Consider the following 21,180-nt stretch of genomic DNA (forward strand, 5'->3'; position numbering starts at 1 on the left):
GAAGTTGAAATTCCAACATAGGAAAAATAAATGCTTCAACTTTATGAACTAAAAAGAATTTTATAAAACAGATATAAAAATAATTTTCACTCTAAATCAAGTGCAAATAACATTACAGATAAACAAAAACACATTTTTGAGTTAAAGTCAGGTTTCTACTATGTCAATTACCCCCCTCTACTAGCTGAAGCTCCAATACTTTGGCCACCTGATGGGAAGAGCCAACTTATTAGAAAAAAACCCGATGCTGGGAAAGATTGAAGGCAGGAGGAGAAGGGGGTGACAGAGAATAAGATGGTTTGATGGCATCATCAAGTCAATGGACATGAGTTTGAGCAAACTCCAGGAGATGGTGAAGGACAAGGAAGCCTGGCAGGTTACAGTCCATGGGGTCACAAAGAGACAGACATGACTTAGAGACTCAACAACAACAATAAAAACCATTCCCCTTATTACACAGGTCAAGTCCTTTTTTCTCCCACCCTTACAGTCCATCCATCACTAAAGCCTATAGTTCTATTTTCAGAAGATTCCCCTTATATAAGTAACTGTTAATGTACAACAAAGCTCCCCATTTCCCTTCACATTTCCAGTCCCCATGAAGTTAGGTTGAAACCATGGGATTTATTCAAGCCAAATAAGTTTGGACAGCAATGATGAGCATCACTTTGCTAATTAGGAGCAGGTGCGCCTCCTCCATCCCTCTCTTCCTCTGCTGTAGTGACCTTTGAAGGCCATGTGTTCCAGAGAGAAGATTAAAGATGGAAGGTCTCCTCCACTTGGAGGAGACCCGCTGTGGAGAGCTGCCCAAACAGTGTCAGAAAATTATATGAAAAATCCACTTTTATTGGCCTAAGACACAGTTTGGAGATCTGTTACTCTAAAAATTAAAAAGATTTGTACCAGGAACGGGCAGGAGCCTCTCTAACAAAGATAAAAAGCAAAATATGTGGCATCAGCTGAGGAGTTAAGTGTTAGGGTAGCCAGGGAATGAAATTGTAAGTTGAAAAGATATTAGACCCTCTTATTAGCAGCAAAACATGTAATCACACTACTACCTACAGGAACTATAATCAGATCATTACTGAGCTAGAAGCTCTAGGAGAAGAAATGGGAAAAGTGAAAGTAAGCGGTGTTAATTGCATCTTCTAGGCTCTAAAAATGCCGCATCATCACAGAAGAGGTGCTGTCCTCAATCCCCACAAGTTAACCCTCATTACTCTCTGTCAGTTCATTACTCACCATTATCCTAAATTATATTATTGTTTACTCAATACAATGAAATCTCTCTAGAATAAAATCTCCATGAGAGAGGGAATTAGAATCCCAATGTTTACAACTTTATCATCAAAATCTTAACAATGTCTGTCATGTAGCAACAAAAGTAAAATTAAACAAATGAGGAAAAGAATAAACTCACTCTAATTGTTTGAAGTGAAGACTCCTTAATTAATATGTATTGATATCTGTCTGCCTTTCTTTCTAACTCTTCTTCACCTTTGCATTCTAACACAGTCTCTCTTCTGCTTTTCCTTCTCCATACATTTGCTCTATTCTTTTCTCCCTGAAGACTGGCTTCCCTGCTTCCAAGGTCATATAGCAGCCCCACAGCTTCCAAATTAAGTTAGTTACCTCACTACACAGTAATTTCAAAGTATCTTGAGAAATAATCTGATGGAGCTGGTCTGGACTATTTATGAACATTCATTTACGAATATTGGTACAGGAGAAGGGAGGAGGTATACACAGAGTTGTCAATGTACTAAGCAGAAATCTGGAAAGGAGACTACTACAAATGCTCTTGACCATGGACTAATAGAGAGAAAGCTTCTGAATAAATTTTCAAATGACTCTTTATTAAGTGGGGCCTCAGAATACCAATAATAAAAAAAGTAATGAAAAAGTCCTAAAATTCACATTCTGAAAGGAAACAGATAGTTGAGTGATATTATTGATTAAAGATCAAGGAAATAATTTAAAATTTAATTAAATTATACATAAAGCAATATTCCAAAATCTTTGGAGTTACTTGTTCACAGTTACATGTTTGAAGCAAAACTCTCTTTATTGGGAGCATACTTAGTGACAGTGTGACCAAAAACCAATGAAGTTTAAAAATAGAATCATATGTAATTTTCCTCCTTTATTTAATTCTTTTATTCCCTCTGTCTTCCATTTAGATACAGAAAAATTAAGTAGCTCAAACAACCAATTTGTAAGCCGATGATAAAGAATGTGTGCAACAGTTTACTCTGGCACTTTCCTCGCAAAGCCATAGACCAAACTAAAAGATTCTGATGGTTAATACCCTGTGTATCAGTATGATTAATCCAGAGATATAGCTACTGATTTAAAGTAAACTTATGATTATATTTTATGAACTATGCATTAAATATTACCCCAGTTATGTAATCTATTTTAATCAAGCCTGTGGGCATTCTAATTTGGGAACATACTTTTAATATATCATTTTATTATTGATAGTTATATAACATTCAAGTGATATACACAGTTGTATAATATATATATATGTTTATATTATATGAAACATATATACACACACAGATAAATGACACAAATGTTTGTTGAAAACATTACATTGAAATTATTTCTAAAACTATGTCGTGAGTGGAAATACTATTAATACCTTTTAATTCTTCTCAAATTCTTCAGATACCCATTATACTTTGCTGCCCAGAAGCTGTCATATTTTATTCCAATACTAATATCTCTTTCTTTTACTGCATAAAATGTCTCTTCTGTTTCTCTTCTCACATCAATCAAAAGATATATCCCATAATACAATATAGATAATTATCTTATTATTTTACATTGTAAAAAAGTTTTAACACTCATCTTCATTCATTTAGGAACTATATATGCACACATACACACATTTAACTGTATAAATACACACATAAACTGCCAATATGCTACATGCTGAAGAAACCATGGTGAACAAGCCAATTTAGTTCCCTCAAATTGCTTAGAGTCTAATAAATAAAAATTATTAAGCTCTTACTCTATGCCAACAGGTGATGAACAAAAGATAGTAGCTAATTTTAAGGGTTAATACTATTTTAAATATGTGATAAATTATTTAACAAGTCCAAGTTTAGATAATGTCATTTTTCAAGTTTCTGGAAATCTAATCTTCAAACACTAATATTAGTTATCAATGTAGCATTTAAAACACTAGTTGCTGACATCTGAATTAAAAACTAACAGCCCCACAATTTCTTTCTCCAAATATTCTCTACTTTTAGACAACTGCTGAGAAAGCTAAATACATATTTCACTAATAAATGGGAACCCAAAACAGCACTTTAATATTAGATAGGCTACCAGTGATACTCAAATGTAAGACTTTCTTGTAACCTAGATCAAACACACAGCTTACACCCAAGCCATAAACAGGTTTCTCTATGTCAAAGAATGGAACCCAGTCAGGATGATTCCCTAAGGTTTGGGGAATGCTCTGAGCAGAAGCACAGAGATACAGGATGATAACTGACCCTCCCCTTAGTGTGGGCCTTGGTCTCACGTGGGTCCTAGAGTCAAGGAGGAGAAAGTAGGAAAAAGAGGTGCACTGTGATCTTAACTAACAACAGTGGTCCAACCACTGATCCAGACTCTGAGGAATCAGATTTCTCTCTTTAGAGAAACAGAAGAAAAGAAATGTTCTGGAGAGAATGGAGCTCTTCTCCTGCGAAATTAGTAAACATTGAAGTCAGAATATAATCCAGGTATTTTCACTTCAAGAATTATTATTTTTACTGGTCTACTCAAAATAAATGAATGTTGCTATCTTTGTACTTTAAAAAGAGCTTTATTTACAAAAATGAACCTCTAATTAATGGAATACTTGAAGCATTCATTTTTAAGCATAAATGATTCCTCTGCTTCTCTTTTTAGCAAATTGCCTCTTTTCACTACATCTACTTACACCAAAGTGAATTCTTACCAAAGTGGTTTTCTCAGGTTTTATCAACCCTTACTACCCTCCAAGCTAAGGAATAATTTAAAACTTTGCATTAGTGATATTTGATGAACACAGGGAGATCGAAATAATTATCATGATTAAATAATTAGTAATGCCAACAAAAGTCCGTCTAGTCAAGGCTATGGTTTTTCCAGTGGTCATGTATGGATGTGAGAGTTGGACGGTGAAGAAAGCTGGGTGCCGAAGAATTGATGCTTTTGAACTGTGGTGTTGGAGAAGACTCTTGAGAGTCCCTTGGACTGCAGGGAGATCCAATCAATCCATCCTAAAAGAGATCAATCCTGGGTGTTCATTGGAAGGTCTGATGTTGAAGCTGAAACTCCAATACTTTGGCCACCTCATGCGAAGGGTTGACTCATTGGAAAAGACCCTAATGCTGGGTAGGACTGGGGGCGGGAGGAGAAGGGGACGACAGAGGATGAGATGGTTGGATGGCATCACCGACTCGATGGACATGGGTTTGGGTAGACTCCGGGAGTTGGTGATGGACAGAGAGGCCTGACGTGCTGCAATTCATGGGGTCGCAAAGAGTCGGACACGACTGAGCGACTGAACTGAACTTAACTGAATGACAATTTTAGAAAAAAAATTAGTTAACCTTCCAAGAAATATATTTTTTCTTAATTTTTTAAACCTGTAGTATTAATGAAAGGAGAAGTTGTCTGATTTGCCAGATACTAACATTTGAGTAACATGGAGCACACAGCCCATGAAATTCCACTACCCCTGTTAAGTAAGTTCTGTTGTGTTTTTTACAATTTTTAAATATTCATTTCTTTCTCCCACCACCAGGTTTCAGGATGATATTGACTTCAATGTTTCTGTGCCTTTGAAATGTGTTTTCCCTATTTCTAGAATTATTTTCCTCTTTATTTTGTAAACCACGATTTGTCCATCTTTAACACTCAGATCGATAAGGGCAGTGGCTCTCTACCTCATAGATTTATGTGCCTGCAGAATTGTACACTTCACGATTGTAGAATCTGCAACAATATTTTTGGTCCCATGACACTGTGGCATCCTTGAAGCAAGAGACCATATCCTATTCAACTTTTAAATCTTCCTCCCTCACAGTCCATCACAGTTTCTGTCTAAGAAATGAATGAACAATTTTTGGAAGGGAGTGAGTACAGAAATTCATTAGTCTAAACTCTCAGAAAATTATTTCTCTCCCCTCAACTCTACATCTATTCATATCCATATGAATATAATAAACAAGCTCTATTTTAATGTCTATATAGTTTGGGGAATTCTATGTCTTACAGGAATGTTATAGCATAAAAAGACTGATTGTGATGATTCATTCTGATCCATGTCAAGCAGGACAACAAAATATATAAAATCTTCACCATTTCAGAGGCTAGCTTCTACATGATTTACTGGAAGAGAGATATGATTTCTTACATGAAAAGTAAATTGACTGGTCAGCTCTTTCACTATTTAATAACTACACTTGCTTAGGGAAATATTTTGATTCAGCCAGTCCACTTCATAACACAAATCTACATGTAAAAAAGAAATCACTGGCAGAGAATTTTAAACTTAAAATAGTTAGACATAACAATATTCAGATGAGTGGCTGATTTAAACTACCTATATCATTTTAGATTTAGAATCTTTTTCCCTTGATTTTCAAAAGGTCTTTGTTTCATTCCACAAATCTATCTGACCACTTACTATCAATAAGTGCCAGTCACCCCTGCTCTAATTAAGGAAGAAAGCCAAACACAGCCTCATTTGCAGGAGCCTTTATTAAAAAATGTCTGACAGAAGGGTTTTAAGGAGTATCTAACTCATGTTATAGGGCATTAGCAGGAGGAGGCTGGCCAAAATTCAGCCATTTTCAGGAACAACAGATGAAAGATGGTTCTAGGAAAAAGGAAGAATTTTTCCTGTAAATTACCATTCATTGAATGGACAATGTGGATTTTATCAACAGGGATGCACAGGAACAGTAAGGAGATAAAGTTTTGTGCAAGAGGGAGTGGGGGAAACGGCTGCAAGGGACAAGGATATGCATTTTATTAAAATGTACAGCGAGGGAATTCCCTGGTGGTTCAGTGTTTAAGACTCTGAGCTTCCACTGCAGGGAGCGTGGTTTCGATCACTGGTTTAACCAAGATTCCACATGCTGCACAACCAAAAAGTAAAAAATAAAATTAAATTATAAGTAAATGAGCAAATTGGGTCATGATATGAAGAAATGGGATAAAATAAAACACACAGTGACAAAGGGATGAGGTACCACTGAAGACACATATTGCCACCAGCAATGCCAAAACAGACCGCTCTTTTGAAAAAAATGCAAAATACACAGATACCCTACCTTTGATCCTCACACATAAATAATAAAAGTTTAAGGCATCAAGTTGTATTTACCATGTGGGGGCAGAGATTTTTTCCTTGTATTTTACAATATCCAGAGGAAAAATCTTCAGTCTGTTCATATATCCAGAAAAATGTTATTTCTTCTAATAAATGATTGTTTTTTTATCATTTAAAAAGAAATTTATTATATGAAAATTATACATGGAATTATCAGCATTCCCTCTTTGTGCTGCTAATTGCTAGAAAACTCAGGACCTAGTTTTAATGCAAATGTTCAGGCCTCATAGAGTGTAATTTTGTTATAGATACCATTCCATATTTATCATATTTTTCTTGCTTTGCCTGGATATCTTGAGTATGATTTATAATAATTCATCATATGTATATTTTTAAATGACCTTAAATCATTCTTAGAAACTTGAGGAATAAATGAATAATCTGACAAATGAAGAAGTGAAAGAATGAATGAGTAAATGAATAATAAATAAGATCTATCCCTCCAGAAAAATTTTTACAGGTAACGAGCAAATGCAAGTTTAATATAACACTACATTAAGTTGAACACTAAAAACAAAATTGGTTATTATTTAAAATTTGATGTTGGGCATTCTCTCAGCCCACATTTTCCATACCAGAAAGTTAAGAGTTTGACTGGTCTTATTCCTATCTCTAAACTCATTTCATATCCAAACAAGCTGTTTTATTCAATAAATATTTATAAAGCTCTCTCTTGACATGCATTCAAAGTTGTTCTGTCAAAGAGAAAAGGTTAGCGAAGCTCAATTAGACCAAATGGAATGCTTGAGAGAACAGAACTGTCTTTGGCATTTTTTGAACCTCAGTATTAACTGAGTTAGTCGATTCTGTGTCCTTGGACAAAGAATTCTATAGCTCTGGGCTGGAATTGACAAATTTGTCAGTAACACCTGCCTACACCAATCTCTATATGGGAATGGGTAATAAGCCATCACATCAGGGTTACACATGATAGTGTAAAGGAAAAAAAAAATATATTCAGGTAAGCATTTCCCAGCTATTTCATGTCCTTAAAAGAGTGACTGCACTATTGCTCCGAGACTAATAAACAGATGCTCTATTCACCTCAGAGGAATGTACCATACAATACAGAAATATCTGCAGAAGAGACAACTAAACAAAACAGATAGGGAACCTTATGGAAAAAAAGGAGGGGCTACTCTCAAGTCACTGAAACTCTATTTTCTCCTCTTCTAATTGCGCCTCTTAAGTAAAAGCTAAAACGTGCATGCAGTAATTCCCAGCTTGGTCACCAGAGAATTCTCATTTAAACAATGCATACAAACAGCTGAAATGGAGATTCAAACTGAGCAAATGTTCAGTTTAGTAAGACAAGCACACGCTATAGCTGCAGATTTGGGAAGAACCATGTGGATCTAAAATGCAATGCCCATTATCTCTATAGGATAAAGCAAGATGCAGATCTTTTTGTTACATGACTGATTTGTGTAACTGGACTGAGGAGACTTACTAATAATTTAGGAGGTACACAGGAACATGAAGAAATCTCTGATGCGAATGAAGTAAAAAGAGTAAAATGGACTAAATATGAGCAGTTTTACTTTTCTCAACTATGTGTTGCCAACAGAGGTTAACACATAAATACATTTCAAGTCATTAGTCAATGCTGGACATTCTCTTACCATATCAAAAATGCATAAATTCTGGTACTTAGCTTTGCCACTAACTTGCTATTTGAGTTTAGGCAAGGTTCTTTGTAAGAGACTGTTTTCATCAATAAAAATGAAACTAATATAGTTCCTTCCTATCTTCTAAGATCATTGTAAGGTTAGAATGAGATGGTGGGTGAATGTACAGCCTGGCATCTAAGTTCAAAATGTCAATTGTTCAAAATAAATCAGCTGTCCAAATATAGGATAGGAAAAAATATACTTAAAATTATATTGTTAAAATAAGATTACAATCACCTATGAATGGACATTTCAATTCACTGGTTGCTAAAAGCTAATGAAATCCAAGACTACAAAAACAGAACTGTTGTCTAGCTCAAGGGACAGACAGGGTACTCTACTCTGTACTGTCACATCAAGTGGCCATTGCTCAGAACTTGGAGAGCCTTCTAAGAAGGGTTAAGTAAAGTATTTGGAAACATTGTCATAAGAACAAACTTTGAAACAATCAGGGATGATTTCCCAGGACAAGTAAAGTTTCAGAAGCGTTGTCAATAGAACATTACATTAGAAAAAGAAATCTGAGTTGAAATATGCCTAGCAATTAGAGCTGTCCATAAATGAAAAGACAAAGCTACAATGTAATGAACTTTCTGTCACTAGACGGGTTCAAGCATAGGCTAGGTAATCAATCAACTGTCAGTGTGCTAAACAGAAGACAGTATACTAGATATGCTCCAAAGTCTCTTCCAACTAATTATTTTAAAATTGTGAACATATCCAGTGCTCTTTCTTACCACATGAAATTATTTGCAGTTCGGCATTTGAGAGCTAACCAGAAAGGAAAAATAGAATTATTGTCAGGACATCAGCACATTAAGAAGAGATAGAAAGTGCTACACCTTTGTATGCAGGGCTGGGGCTGTGATCTGGACACAGTAAAAGTTAGAAACAGAATGTCAGCAGTGTTGTTCTGATGGAAATACTGTATAATTATTAACAAGGTGAATTCCACTATTCTTACAGAGTTGGATGGGGAGGGGGGAATAAAGACAACAACAGGAAGAGAAGGAAAGGATTGGTAGAGAGAAGAAAGAAAACTCAGTGCTGTAATTCCTTATTAATTATTGTATTTGTCTGAATTTTTTTTTCATCTGCAAGTGGAAGATGCACAGACTGTCTTAAGGAAAAAAGGGAAATGTATTTACTCACATAACTGTCAAGTCCAAAGGTTGCAGCTGGCCTGGCTTGATCCCATGCCTGAACCAGTCACCACAGCTGGGGGATGTAGGATTCTCATTGGCTGTCCTCGGCCTTTGGGTCCACCTTTTGTACCAGTCAGTAAAGTCAGTAGCTAGCCTCCTGGAATTAGCAGAAGGAGGGAAAGTGGGATCAATTACAAGAAGAAAGAATGCTGGGCAGGGTAAATACACGCCTAACACGCTCATCATATATAGCAATTGGACAGAAAGGGGCTGATGGTGACCCTCTTTTCCCCTTTTGAATGGTAGTCTTTAATAAAACAATAATACAAAGAAAAGAAGATGGATGGAAGTTTTGAGGCAGAAGATCTAAAGGTCTTCGCACTTTCCCATACACATGACGAGTAGGAAAGGACAAGAGGCAGGAGAAGGGCTGGAGGGGTTTGCCAGGAGTTCAGAGTCAAGGCACCAGCAGCAGTTTGGGAGGTGAGCCAGGTTACCAAGGTCTGCCTGTGTGCTTGCATGCTAAGTCATGCCCAACTTTTTGTGACCCCATGGACAGTAGCCTACCAGACTCCTCTATCCATAGGATTCTCCAGACGAGAGTATTGGAATGGTAAACCATTTCCTGCTTCAGGGGATCTTCCCAATCCAGGGATCGAATCCATACCTCCTGCATCTCCTGCATTGGGAGGCAGATTCTTTATCACTGAACCACCTGGAAAGCTCTATTATGCTATGGCAGTTTCGCCAGATCTAGTGTCAATAGCCTCTCGCTCTGGGAGTGAAGAGTTCCAACATTTATATAGACCTCACCACTGCCCACAACATGCCCCTTTCCATAGAGTCTCCCTCCTTTGAAACCACATGCCAGTGGCATATGGCATCTCCCTGGTCATGGGCAGGGGAAGCAGAATGAGATACATTCCAACAGAAGATAAGGTAAAAAATAAGCAAAAATCTCCTTTTTCCATGGCTAAGTCAGAAAGGTTAGTCAAAGCAGAACATCCATGGATGCATTCATGTGGCAGAGTGAAGACTGGCTCCCTCGTTCATGAGAGAAAATGTAAGCACTATTTGGAGAAGCAACAATATCTGCAGCATTTTGTGTGAATTCTCTACCTTGTGTTTATCGTTTTCACTTTTTCACTGGCTTTCCCAACTCTAGTTTTAACACCCATGGGACACTATCACTAGCACATGCCTCATCTATTTGGAGCAGTGTATTTGGTAATCTGCAAACAGCACATGCTTAATAAATGTTTGTTTGTTGATAATAAAAGAAAAAAATGTGACTATAATGGTAATTTTGAAATTAACAACATTATGCAATGGAGAGACATTGTCATCTTGTGGAAATACGTTCCTCCAATGAAATATCATTGAGTAATACACTAATATGCCATTACTCTGAAGATGCTGGTTCTAAACTGTAAAAAGGAGAGGAGAAAAAAACAATTAGTTCTTATTCACCATTTATATTGTGAATGCTTATGACTTAGATGCTACTGTCAAATGCATGATTAAAAACATACTTTCAACATGAATACGCAACTTATTCATCATTTCTATTAACAGAAGAATAAATTGCTCTTGTTTTGAAAACAAACTTTATAAAAATTTCTTCTTGGAAACAACCTTAAAGGAGAAAAATTGATTTTATTTGCAGTTACTACTAGGAAAACAATATTGAGATGTGTTATGAAAAGAAAATCTGTTTCATGAAATAAGTTATGGCCCAATATTAAATAATTTGAGGATCTTTTTTTATTTAAAACTCTCTAGCTCGTTCAGACTGAACCTGATGACATAAATTCAGATAAGTTTTCAGAACGCGTAATTTCCCATGGGCTAGGCTGAAAACCTCTTGTGTACGTGTGTGTGTGTGTGTGTGTATACAAACATGTGCTATGTGTATATGTGTATATACACTATTTGCTATGCTTAGTTGCTCAGTCATGTCCAACTCTTCATGACCCATGGACTGTAGGCCGCCAGGCTCCTGTGTCCATGGGGATTCTCCAGGCTAGAATATTGGAGAATCCCCTTCTCCAGGGGAATCTTGCCAACCCAGGGATTGAACCCAGGTCTCCCACATTGCAGGCAGATTCTTTACCATCTAAGCCACCAGGGAAGCCCAAGAATACTGGAGTGGGTAAACTAACCCTTCTCCAGGGAATCTTCCCGACCCAGGAATCAAACTGGGGCCTCCTGAATTGCAGACAGATTTTTTCCACTGAGCCAACAGGGAAGCCCATATTTAACTACATGATAAAATTAAATGTATAATTCCCCCCCCCCCAATCTTCTTGCCATTCACTTGTGTTAAATAGAGGAGTATTCCCTGGTGGCTCAGATGGTAAAGAATCTGCCTGCAATGCAGGAGGCCCAGCTTCGGTCCCAGGATTGGGAAGAGACCCTGGAGAAGGGAACAGCTACCCACTTCAGTATTCTGGCCTGGAGAATCCCATAGACAGAGGAGCCTCATGGGCTATAGTTCATGGGGTCTCAAAGAGTCGGACACCAGTGAGTAACACTTTCACTTTTCACTGTTAAATAAGCTCAAATAGAGTTAGTTAGCTCATTTCAAACCTACATGGAATCATAAGATTATGAGAACATTACTATCCTCAGGGAATATCCTAAAAGGAACACAAAATTAACTGTCTTCAAGGACCAGGCAGGTAATAGAAATGTAAGACATCAGAGAATGATAGAGCCTGTGGAGTGTTACAGACCATCCTCTGACAAGTTGCATCAGATTCAATTTATAAAAATTGCATGATGATGGAACAAACATTTCTCTGTACTGGATCTGACTCAGACCCAACTAGGTGAAACTCCAGGCCTAATGATCAGCTATCTTATTTCACAGACAGAAAGTTGCTGTGTATGTTGGGTTAAATAAGTGAATTAAAAATGTTATAGAAAGTTGTGGCAAAGCTAGATCTAGATTCTAATTTCTCTGTCTTTTAGTTGTATGACTTTTACATTATATAACTGATTCTATTTCCAATATCCAGAGCCTATCATTCTGGCCTTTAAAATCTATTTGTGTATATACAAATTGTCTTGAATCGTGCATTGATGCCTCTGTTCTTTTTGCTTTTTCCTATTAACAAAAGACTATTACATGAAGTAAAATACAGTGAAAAAACCTTATAAATATATCGAGGTTTTGGTGGGAAAGTAATCTTCCTTTATAAGCTACAAAGAACCAAAATTTTCTATTCTCAGAGGTGGACTTAACTAATAATAAAAACTGAGCTTACCATATTCTTTATTCATATCTAGTTCTGCTACATTTGCATAGATATTTCCTTGGAGAGAATGATAGACCATTTTATAATCCCCTCTGCAGTTACCCTGGCATGGATCTTCATAGTTTGCTATTAATAAAAGAAAGTTTGTTAGGACCAACCAAAGAATAATAAATTTTTTGCTTTCTAGAATGTCTATTTGCAAACAGACTGTCATCCCACTTTTTTTTTCCCACACAGCCTAACCATGTGTCATTGTACTTTAGGAAAGATTTGGTTTTGCTTAGATAAGACAAGGCAAGCAACCGGAGCCTTCGATCTGATTATCAGCAAGGATGACATCATGCCAGGAATAACCACCATGTTTACACTGGTTATGTCCATCAGGACATAAGCAATTGTTGCTCCTATACAGTCCAGAGAAGAGAAAAAAAAATCTAATGAGTGTCATTATTGAAGTGGTTCCAATCCCTTCCGTTCAAATTACAATTATTATTTGCCTTGAAGCCTTCCAATTATATAGGAATTCTTCAGTAATAAGTTATCTCTTCTGGAAATTTGTTTTTCATTCTTAAAATAGAAGTATAGCTCTACCTTGAAAACAATGACGAAAGATGAGAGAATACAGCCCAATCTGTTTGTATGAATGGTTTGGACTGATTTCCTTTTTGGCAACTGCATACTCAAAGCATTAGGAATAAATTTGTTCATTCAACAAAAATGTATCTTGTTTGATTGAATAACTTTCTGATCCAAGCAGAAGAGTCTCAGAAAAATGGAAAAGATTTGTGAGGAAGTGAATAAGATATTCATGGAGTAATAGAAATTAAACACCACACTGGAATTTGTTAAAGACATATCAATACATAGAATATAATAGATGATATATACATAGAATATAATAGATGATATATACATATAATCTAGAATATAAGAATGATATCCAGTTCTCACCAACCTGTAGTTGCTAAACAACTATAGTTATTCATTTATGCCCTACTCCCAAGACTGTTTATCCAGCTTCTAGTACTAATGCTGCCTGGGTAAGGTAGGATTTTGTTGGTTGTAATCAATAGAAATCAACATTGAATAACTATAGATATTAACAATTTAGCTAAACAGTTGTTATGTAGCATACAAATTTAAAGTTAATACTAGTGAGCCAGGTTCAAAGAAAGACAGGAATTAGGGAAATTACTTGAATTCTCAGAGGAAACTATCTGATTGGTCTTATTTGGGACATGATGTCCATAAAAGGCATGATGCTTTACTTGGTAATCCCAACAAAACTTCATAGGGGAAAGCTGATTCTTCAAAAGGAAAGAGGGATATTATCAAATGGGAGTAAGATGAATAAAATAAACTCCACTGGAGTTTCCCAGGTGGCTCAGTGGTAAAGAAGCCACTTGCCAATGCAGGAGATGTGGGGTTCAATCCCACGTCTGGGTCAGAAAGATCCCCTGGAGAAGGAAATGGCAACCTGCTCCAATATTCTTGCCTGGGAAATTCCATGGACAGAGGAGCCTGGTGGGCTACAGCCCATGGGGTTGTAAAAGAGTTGGACTAAATGAAATCCTTATCAATAGTAGTAATATAAGCAGCATCAATCACTAAAATTTGCTATTTCAGTCCTATAGTGGGTGCTCTGCCAACAATAGTCACTGACGCTTATAGTCACTCGTGATAAGAATGGTCCTATTCACATGTCATAGGTAAAGAAGAAAAAGTCTACTTTGGTTAAGTCTAACATACTGTACTTAGAATCATATAGCTAGTAAATGCTTAGAGCTGGTGGTTAAGGCTTCTTGGACCTCAGTTTTTATGAGCAATATTTAAGAAAAATTAATCTTTTTCTTAATTGAATTGTCTTAGTCACAGATATTGTCTATAAAATTTTATAAAATTTAAAGGAGGTAGAATTCAATGTGGGGGTCAAGAGAAACCGTAATACATTTAACTCTAATGTTCATTAGAGTTACTTCTCTAATGAATTCTGCTAATTCCTTTTTTTTAAAAAAGTCCATTATTCAGATGTTACTAGAAAGTAGACATTAATATAGATTTAGTTTAATTAACCATGGCTAATATCAATTGAGTAGTCACTATGTGATTAATATTAGATATACAGACATACCCATTTCTTACTCCATTCTATCCCTCTAATCTTTTCTTACATTGAATCTCTCTTCTTCTAAACATGGTTATTCACCATCAACATACTGACATTTTTGAACTGAATAATTCTTTTTTGTGGGGCCTGTCTTGTACATCGTAGAGTGTTGAACACCATCCCTGCCCTCAACTTACTAGATGCCAATAGCACTTCTTTCCCAGGTGAGACAAGAAAAGATATATCCAGAATTCCCTAAATGTCCCAGGGGGGTGGAAGAGGAGGTTACACATAAAATCACTCTCGTTCAATAATAACTGCTCTAGAGTTATTCTTCTCTGTACCTATTTCTTGCTCTCATCCCTGACATTTTTTGAAAATCTTACAAAATCATCTGTATAATCACCTTTCCAGAATCTTTAAACTCTCTCTTTTAAATAGATTATTTCCATTGGCTTCAAATACAGAAGCTACCCCTTTTAAAAAATACTAATTAATTAAAAACTTCACCTGGCCCTTATGTTTGCCTCAACCCTGTGCAGTCTCTCTTCTCCCCTTCATAAGCCAAATTTATTGGACAGACACCCATTCTTATGTCTTTTATTCACTTTCCTTTTATTTCTTACTCCACCTCAAACTGGTTTCCATCTGTTTCCTTGGCTTGTGCATAACAATCTCCCAATTTTCCTTCCTTTCTGGGAAATCTCTCCCTCTCTTTTCCTCTCTCCCCACTTATCTCCTCCCTCCCTCCCTCTCTTCTCCACTATCTGGCCATAAAATGTGGTGTTTCTCATGGCAGATTTCTAATTCATTTTTTCTTTTTGCTCAATATTCTATGCCTCAGAGACCCTATGGCTTTAATAGCCATGTATATGGTGAGAGCTCAGAATTTTCCCTCCTCTCAGGCCTCTCCTCAGAGACAAAACCACTGTGTCCAACTGATCATTTGACATTTCCTTTTGCAGATCCTAGAGCACCTCACACTCTACATGTCCAAATAAAACTTATGACCACGTCATCTCTAAATCTATCCTTGTCCATCGCTCTACACAGTCACAGACCCTTGACACATCTTGTTACGCTACTGAGAAACCTAGAAGTTATACTTGAAATCTCCATTTCCTTTGACCTCCATCTCCATTTAATCACACAACTATGTAAATTTTACACTTAAAAAATCTCTCATTCTATCCACTCTTGTCATATTCATCAATTCTAACCTAATACATACTACTTTTTTCTCATGCTCAGAGTTATGACAACAGTTTCCCAGTAAGTATGACTGAGTCCTCTCTAGCTTGCTCCAAGGAGAGTGATATACGTACTTTTTAGTCTTTAATGATTTTGTTACAATATTGCTTCTGTTTTATGTTTTGGTTTTTTGGTTATGAAGCATGTGGGATCCTAGCTCCTCAACCAGGGATCAAACCCACACTCCCTGGATGGGAAGACAAAGTCTTAACCACTGGACCACCAGGGAAGCCCCCCAAGAGTTATATATTTTAAGCAGAGATCATTGATTTCGCTATTCTCTATGCCTTTAAAAATTTTAAATGGCTCCCTGAGGGTTTCTCAGGTGGCTCAGTGGAAAGAACCTGCCTGCCAATGCAGGAGATGTGACTTTGATCCCTGAGTCGAGAGGATGCCCTGAAGAAGGATATGGCAACACACTCCAGTATTCTTGCCTGGAAAATACCATGGACAGAGGAGCCTGGTGGGCTACAGTTCATAGGGTCACAAAAGAGACACAGCTTAGCGACTAAACAACAACAATGCCATGTGAAACACACATATTCAAAGTTTATACTACAAGCAAATGACCCTATAAAACACTATAGCTAATTCATCATCAAGCTGTTTAGCAGTGAAATCTACAAACACAATAGTAATAACAACAACAGTAACAAAACAACAACCAAAACACAAAAACTTTATTATGAACCATGTACTATCCTAAGCACTTTATATACATTAAATAATTTCATCCTAACAACATTCCTAAGAGGTAGATATTATTATCATGCCCATGTCATAGATGAAAATATGAACTCACAAACGTAAGTGATCTGAAGAGGTCACACAACTATGAATGGTCAGAGGCAGGATTCAAATCCAGACAATCTGGTTTTGGGTTCACACCAGGTCCTGGACAATAACACAATTGTTACTCTATAATGTATAAACTATAACTACCTCACAAAATATTTATCAGGATTTTGATTTAACTGAACTTGCCTTGCTCATTTTACAGTGATAACGGCTGTAAAATTGGAAGAAAAAAAAGTATGCAATTGCTGCCATTAAAGAAACATTTAGTGTTTTCAATCAAATGTGTATTATAGCAATGCCCCCTTCCAATCAGCTTGGACATGAGAGGAAGTAGGATCCCCTAGCTAGCTGAGAAAGAGAATATATCAGGGGAGAACATGACAGAACCATGCTAATGACATAAAATGCTATCCATGATACAAAACTAGATTAAATGCATTACAATGTCTAAAGGAGAAGAGGGCATTAATCAGAAGGGAAGAGGGAATTCACAAAGGTATACTTTTACCATCAACAACCACCACCAAGAACACAGGGAGACCTGATATTTACTGAAAAGTTACAAAGGTTAAAAAAAATGAGTGGAGCACTTTATGTGCAATAACCCATTTATTTATCATAATAACTAATAAATATTATTACCTATAATTTACAGGTGAGTCAACTAAGACTCAAGACCACAGAGCTAGAAAACCTTGGGCTGGAATTTGAACCCAACCTAATCTAACAATAGTGAGCATAAAAACAATACTCTTATACAAAGAATAAAATTATAAAACATCCTGATGCAAAACACAGGTAGAATCTTTCCAAGTTCTGGTCCACTGGAGAACCTGCCTTTCCAAGAAGTGACAGAGAAATGTATGACAAAACTTTCAGAGGCTCAAGGAAAGGAACTGGGTTTCTTTATACAACTGTCCCTTTCGCCTGCTCTGCTTTTTGCTTCTATTCTGCTCTGAGAGCTTAGTAATTGGTTTTTAAAGTGAAAGTTATTCTCCAGCAAAAGGCTTTTGGTCCAGTCTTTCAGTAGATTAATTTTTTAAGCTTTCACAACTTGTTCTTCAAAAGCTACTCTCTGGTGCTAGGTGAGGACGGCAAGCAGTGAGGACCCTAGACACACAGACAGTACTGGGGAGTGTAACTGGCTGAACAACAATGAAAAGGAAGAGATGATGAAATTCAAAGCTGAATTGAAAGTTTTCTCTGGAGGATTTGCCTGAAAATAACTTCTCTTAAACATGTATTTAACCTAGAGAGGTAGGATGGGGAGGGAAGTGTGGGGGGTGGGGGGCATTGAGAGGGAAGGGACATACATATATCTTTGGCCAATTCATGTTGATGTACGGCAAAAAAATCACAATAGTGTATAGTAATTATCCTCTAATTAAAAAAAAAAAAGGTAAAAAGAAACATGTATTCGAAATGGCTGAATCAGAGACAGCCCTTCTGATGTACACAAAGTATTACTGAAAAAACTGAATGTTATTCACAGACCTCTTTATGTGACAGACTCCTTAACACAGGTCTTCGTGTAGAATTCTTTTCTTGATTTGCCTGACCATAAGCTTCCCTCTCAGAGGCATCTGTAGCAGTAAGATAACTTTTATGACTATGAAAAATTAAATTTCAAAGACCAATAGGAACTCAAAAAGAACAAAATTATCTGGTTGTGAAAAAATAGCTTACATAATACTAGGTGACATTTGTAAAAAAAAAAAAAAATGTGTCTTTTCCTTTCTTCCTTCAGATGGATACACTAAAAAGCCTATCTCAGGCTCAGTGATTAAACATATGTCAAGACTTCAATAAACACTCATGTATTATGCTGTGGACATAATATTGATAAATATATAATATATGATAAACAAGCACTATCAAAATTTCTTCTGCACTTTGAAGCAGAAAGAAGTCTGACTTGAGGATGCAAGCCACAGTTCACAAACCAAACCTAAACCCATTCCACAAAATAATGTAAGATGTCAGGTAGCCTGCAAGAGTATCCAGGTGTCTTACAGAAGAAAACATAAAACTATACTATTATAAAATAGAACCAATTGTATTGATAATAGAAATGTTAGCACTGTTAGATTAGAATACTTAAAAACAAAAAAACTGTCTAAAACTCTGATGTCTCAGACACAGTAGCTGTTTCTTTCTTTCTTAGAGCAAAGTAGGTGATGTTGGCAGGTGACTCTTCTCTGCACAGTGAGCTGGAGTGCAGAGTTCTTCCATTTTGACATCTCCAAAACCTGGCTGATGCCAGGAATCCAGTAGATGAAAGGGATAAAGACCTACACCTGTTTTTTAAAGTCCGTAACACAGAAGAAGCACACAGTAATTCTACTCACATTTCATTAATGGAAACTAGGTGCATGGTCCTGTATAGACACCAAAGGGGCTGGGAAGCATAGTCCATCTGGGTAGCCATCATATGATGTTTCTACAGATGCAGAGAAGGACAAAGGGTTTTGATAATCACCTAGTAATCTTCACCTCAACTCAACAAGAGTACAAGCAAGTTCAGCTTGACTGACAACAGAATTTCAAAGGCAGAATATTACGAGTTCAGGTTCCAAGGATCACTAATTCAAAGTTCATGTAATTATCAGCAACTATATGCAAATAAAATGGACAACTTGGAAGAAATGGATAAATTCTTAGAAAAGTACGACTTCCCAAAAGTGAACCAGGAAGAAATAGAAAATCTCAACAGACCCATCACAAGCATGGAAATTGAAATTGTAATCAGAAATCTTCTAGCAAACAAAAGCCCAGGACCAGATGGATTCCCAGCTGAATTCTACCAAAAATTCAGAGAAGAGCTAACACCTATCCTACTCAAACTCTTCCAGAAAATTGCAGAGGAAGGTAAACTTCCAAACTCATTCTATGAGGCAACCACCCTAATACCAAAACCTGACAAAGATGCTACAAAAAGAGAAAACTACAGGCCAATATCACTGATGAACATAGATGCAAAAATCCTTAACAAAATCCTAGCAAACAGAATCCAACAACATACTAAAAAGATCATACTTCATGGCCAAGTGGGCTTTATCCCAGGGATGCAAGGATTCTTCAATATCTGCAAATCAACCAGTGTAATACACCACATAAACAAATTGAAAAATAAAAACCATATGATTATTTCAATAGACGCAGAGAAAGCCTTTGACAAAATTCAACATCCATTTATGATAAAAAGCCCTCCAGAAAGCAGGAATAGAAGGAACATACCTCAACATAATAAAAGCTATATATGACAAACCCACGGCAAACATTATCCTAAATGGTGAAGAACTGAAAGCATTTCCCCTAAAGTCAGGAACAAGACAAGGGTGCCCACTCTCACCACTACTATTCAACATAGTTTTGGAAGTTTTGGCCACAGCAATCAGAGCAGAAAAAGAAATAAAAGGAATCCAGATTGGAAAAGAAGAAGTAAAACTCTCACTGTTTGCAGATGACATGAACCTCTACATACAAAACCCTAAAGACTCCACCAGACAATTACTAGAGCTAATCAATGAATATAGTAAAGTTGCAGGATATAAAATCAACACACAGAAATCCCTTGCATTCCTATACACTAACAACAAGAAAACAGAAAGAGAAATTAAGGAAACAATTCCATTCACCATTGCAACGAAAAGAATAAAATACTTAGGAATATATCTACCTAAAGAAACAAAATACCTATATATAGAAAAGTATAAAACACTGGTGAAAGAAATCAAAGAGGACACAAATAGATGGAGAAATATACCATGTTCATGGATCGGAAGAATCAACATAGTGAAAATGAGTATACTATCCAAAGCAATCTATAGAGTCTCAGTTTCCTATTCTCTAAAAGGCGTTAGCACAATCTACTCATAAAAATTTAAATCATTAAATAGAACTTTGTAGAGTTTATGGTACAAGCAAATGTTAAATAAGGTATTGTGATTGTTCAGTTGCTAAGTCAAGTCCAACTCTTTGTGACCCCATGGAATGTAGCCCACCAGCCTCCTCTGTCCTCTATTATCTCCCCAAGTTTGTTCAAATTCATGTCCATTGAGGCAATGATGCTATCTAACCATCTCATCCTCTGCCACCCCCTTCTCCTATTGCCTTCAATCTTTCCCAGAATCAGGATTTTTCCCAATGAGTTGGCTATTTTTATCAGGTGGCCAAATAAAGTGGCTAAATAAGCTATTAATATTAGTCATGTGTTTTAATTTTAGAGGTTACTGTAACATATCTAAAGCCAAGTTCATTATCTTCTCCTGTAACTCATTTTAAGTCCTTTGCCTGACAGATACTTCTATTATTGGAAAAAAATACTGGGCCTTGGCTCAAAATTTTGTAGCCAGCTTTGATTTCCTCTTTTTATCCAAATTCTAGCTAAATAAATATCCATTGTGTTTCTATTCAATCTCCTTAATTCACAATTCTATGTCTTTTTATAGATTACTACAACATCACCCCAGACTGCATGGCCTATGGAAAATACCTTCAGGAAAACAGGGAGAGAGAGAAAAAGTGAAATTTAAATCTATGTGTTTAAAGTCAGAAAATA

The 21,180-nt window shown here is 36.5% G+C and overlaps 1 protein-coding gene across 3 annotated transcripts in view; it reads right to left on the bottom strand.

Annotated features, from left to right (window-relative positions):
- Positions 1–21,180, bottom strand: part of LOC145511417 (uncharacterized) — a 733,827-nt gene that overhangs the window by 525,235 nt on the left and 187,412 nt on the right. Inside the window, exons 3-7 of one of the 3 annotated variants that reach the window (XR_014057838.1) lie at positions 12,473–12,589; positions 10,563–10,630; positions 9,771–9,882; positions 9,211–9,360; positions 5,737–5,872 (exon numbers count right to left, since the gene is read on the bottom strand). Coding sequence is in view for 2 of the 3 variants with exons in the window: in XM_081504623.1 (XP_081360749.1) it covers positions 9,211–9,360; positions 10,323–10,381 (209 nt within the window). In the remaining variant the exon portion in view is untranslated. Of the gene's footprint in view, positions 1–5,736; positions 5,873–9,210; positions 9,361–9,770; positions 9,883–10,322; positions 10,631–12,472; positions 12,590–21,180 lie in introns of those variants that run through there. The other 2 variants (XM_081504623.1, XM_081504622.1) reach the window with 2 other exon arrangements.

This window comes from Giraffa tippelskirchi, chromosome 6 (assembly GCF_054371585.1).
Source record: "Giraffa tippelskirchi isolate mGirTip1 chromosome 6, T2T-mGirTip1v1.2.pri, whole genome shotgun sequence".
Classification (NCBI taxonomy): domain Eukaryota; kingdom Metazoa; phylum Chordata; class Mammalia; order Artiodactyla; family Giraffidae; genus Giraffa; species Giraffa tippelskirchi.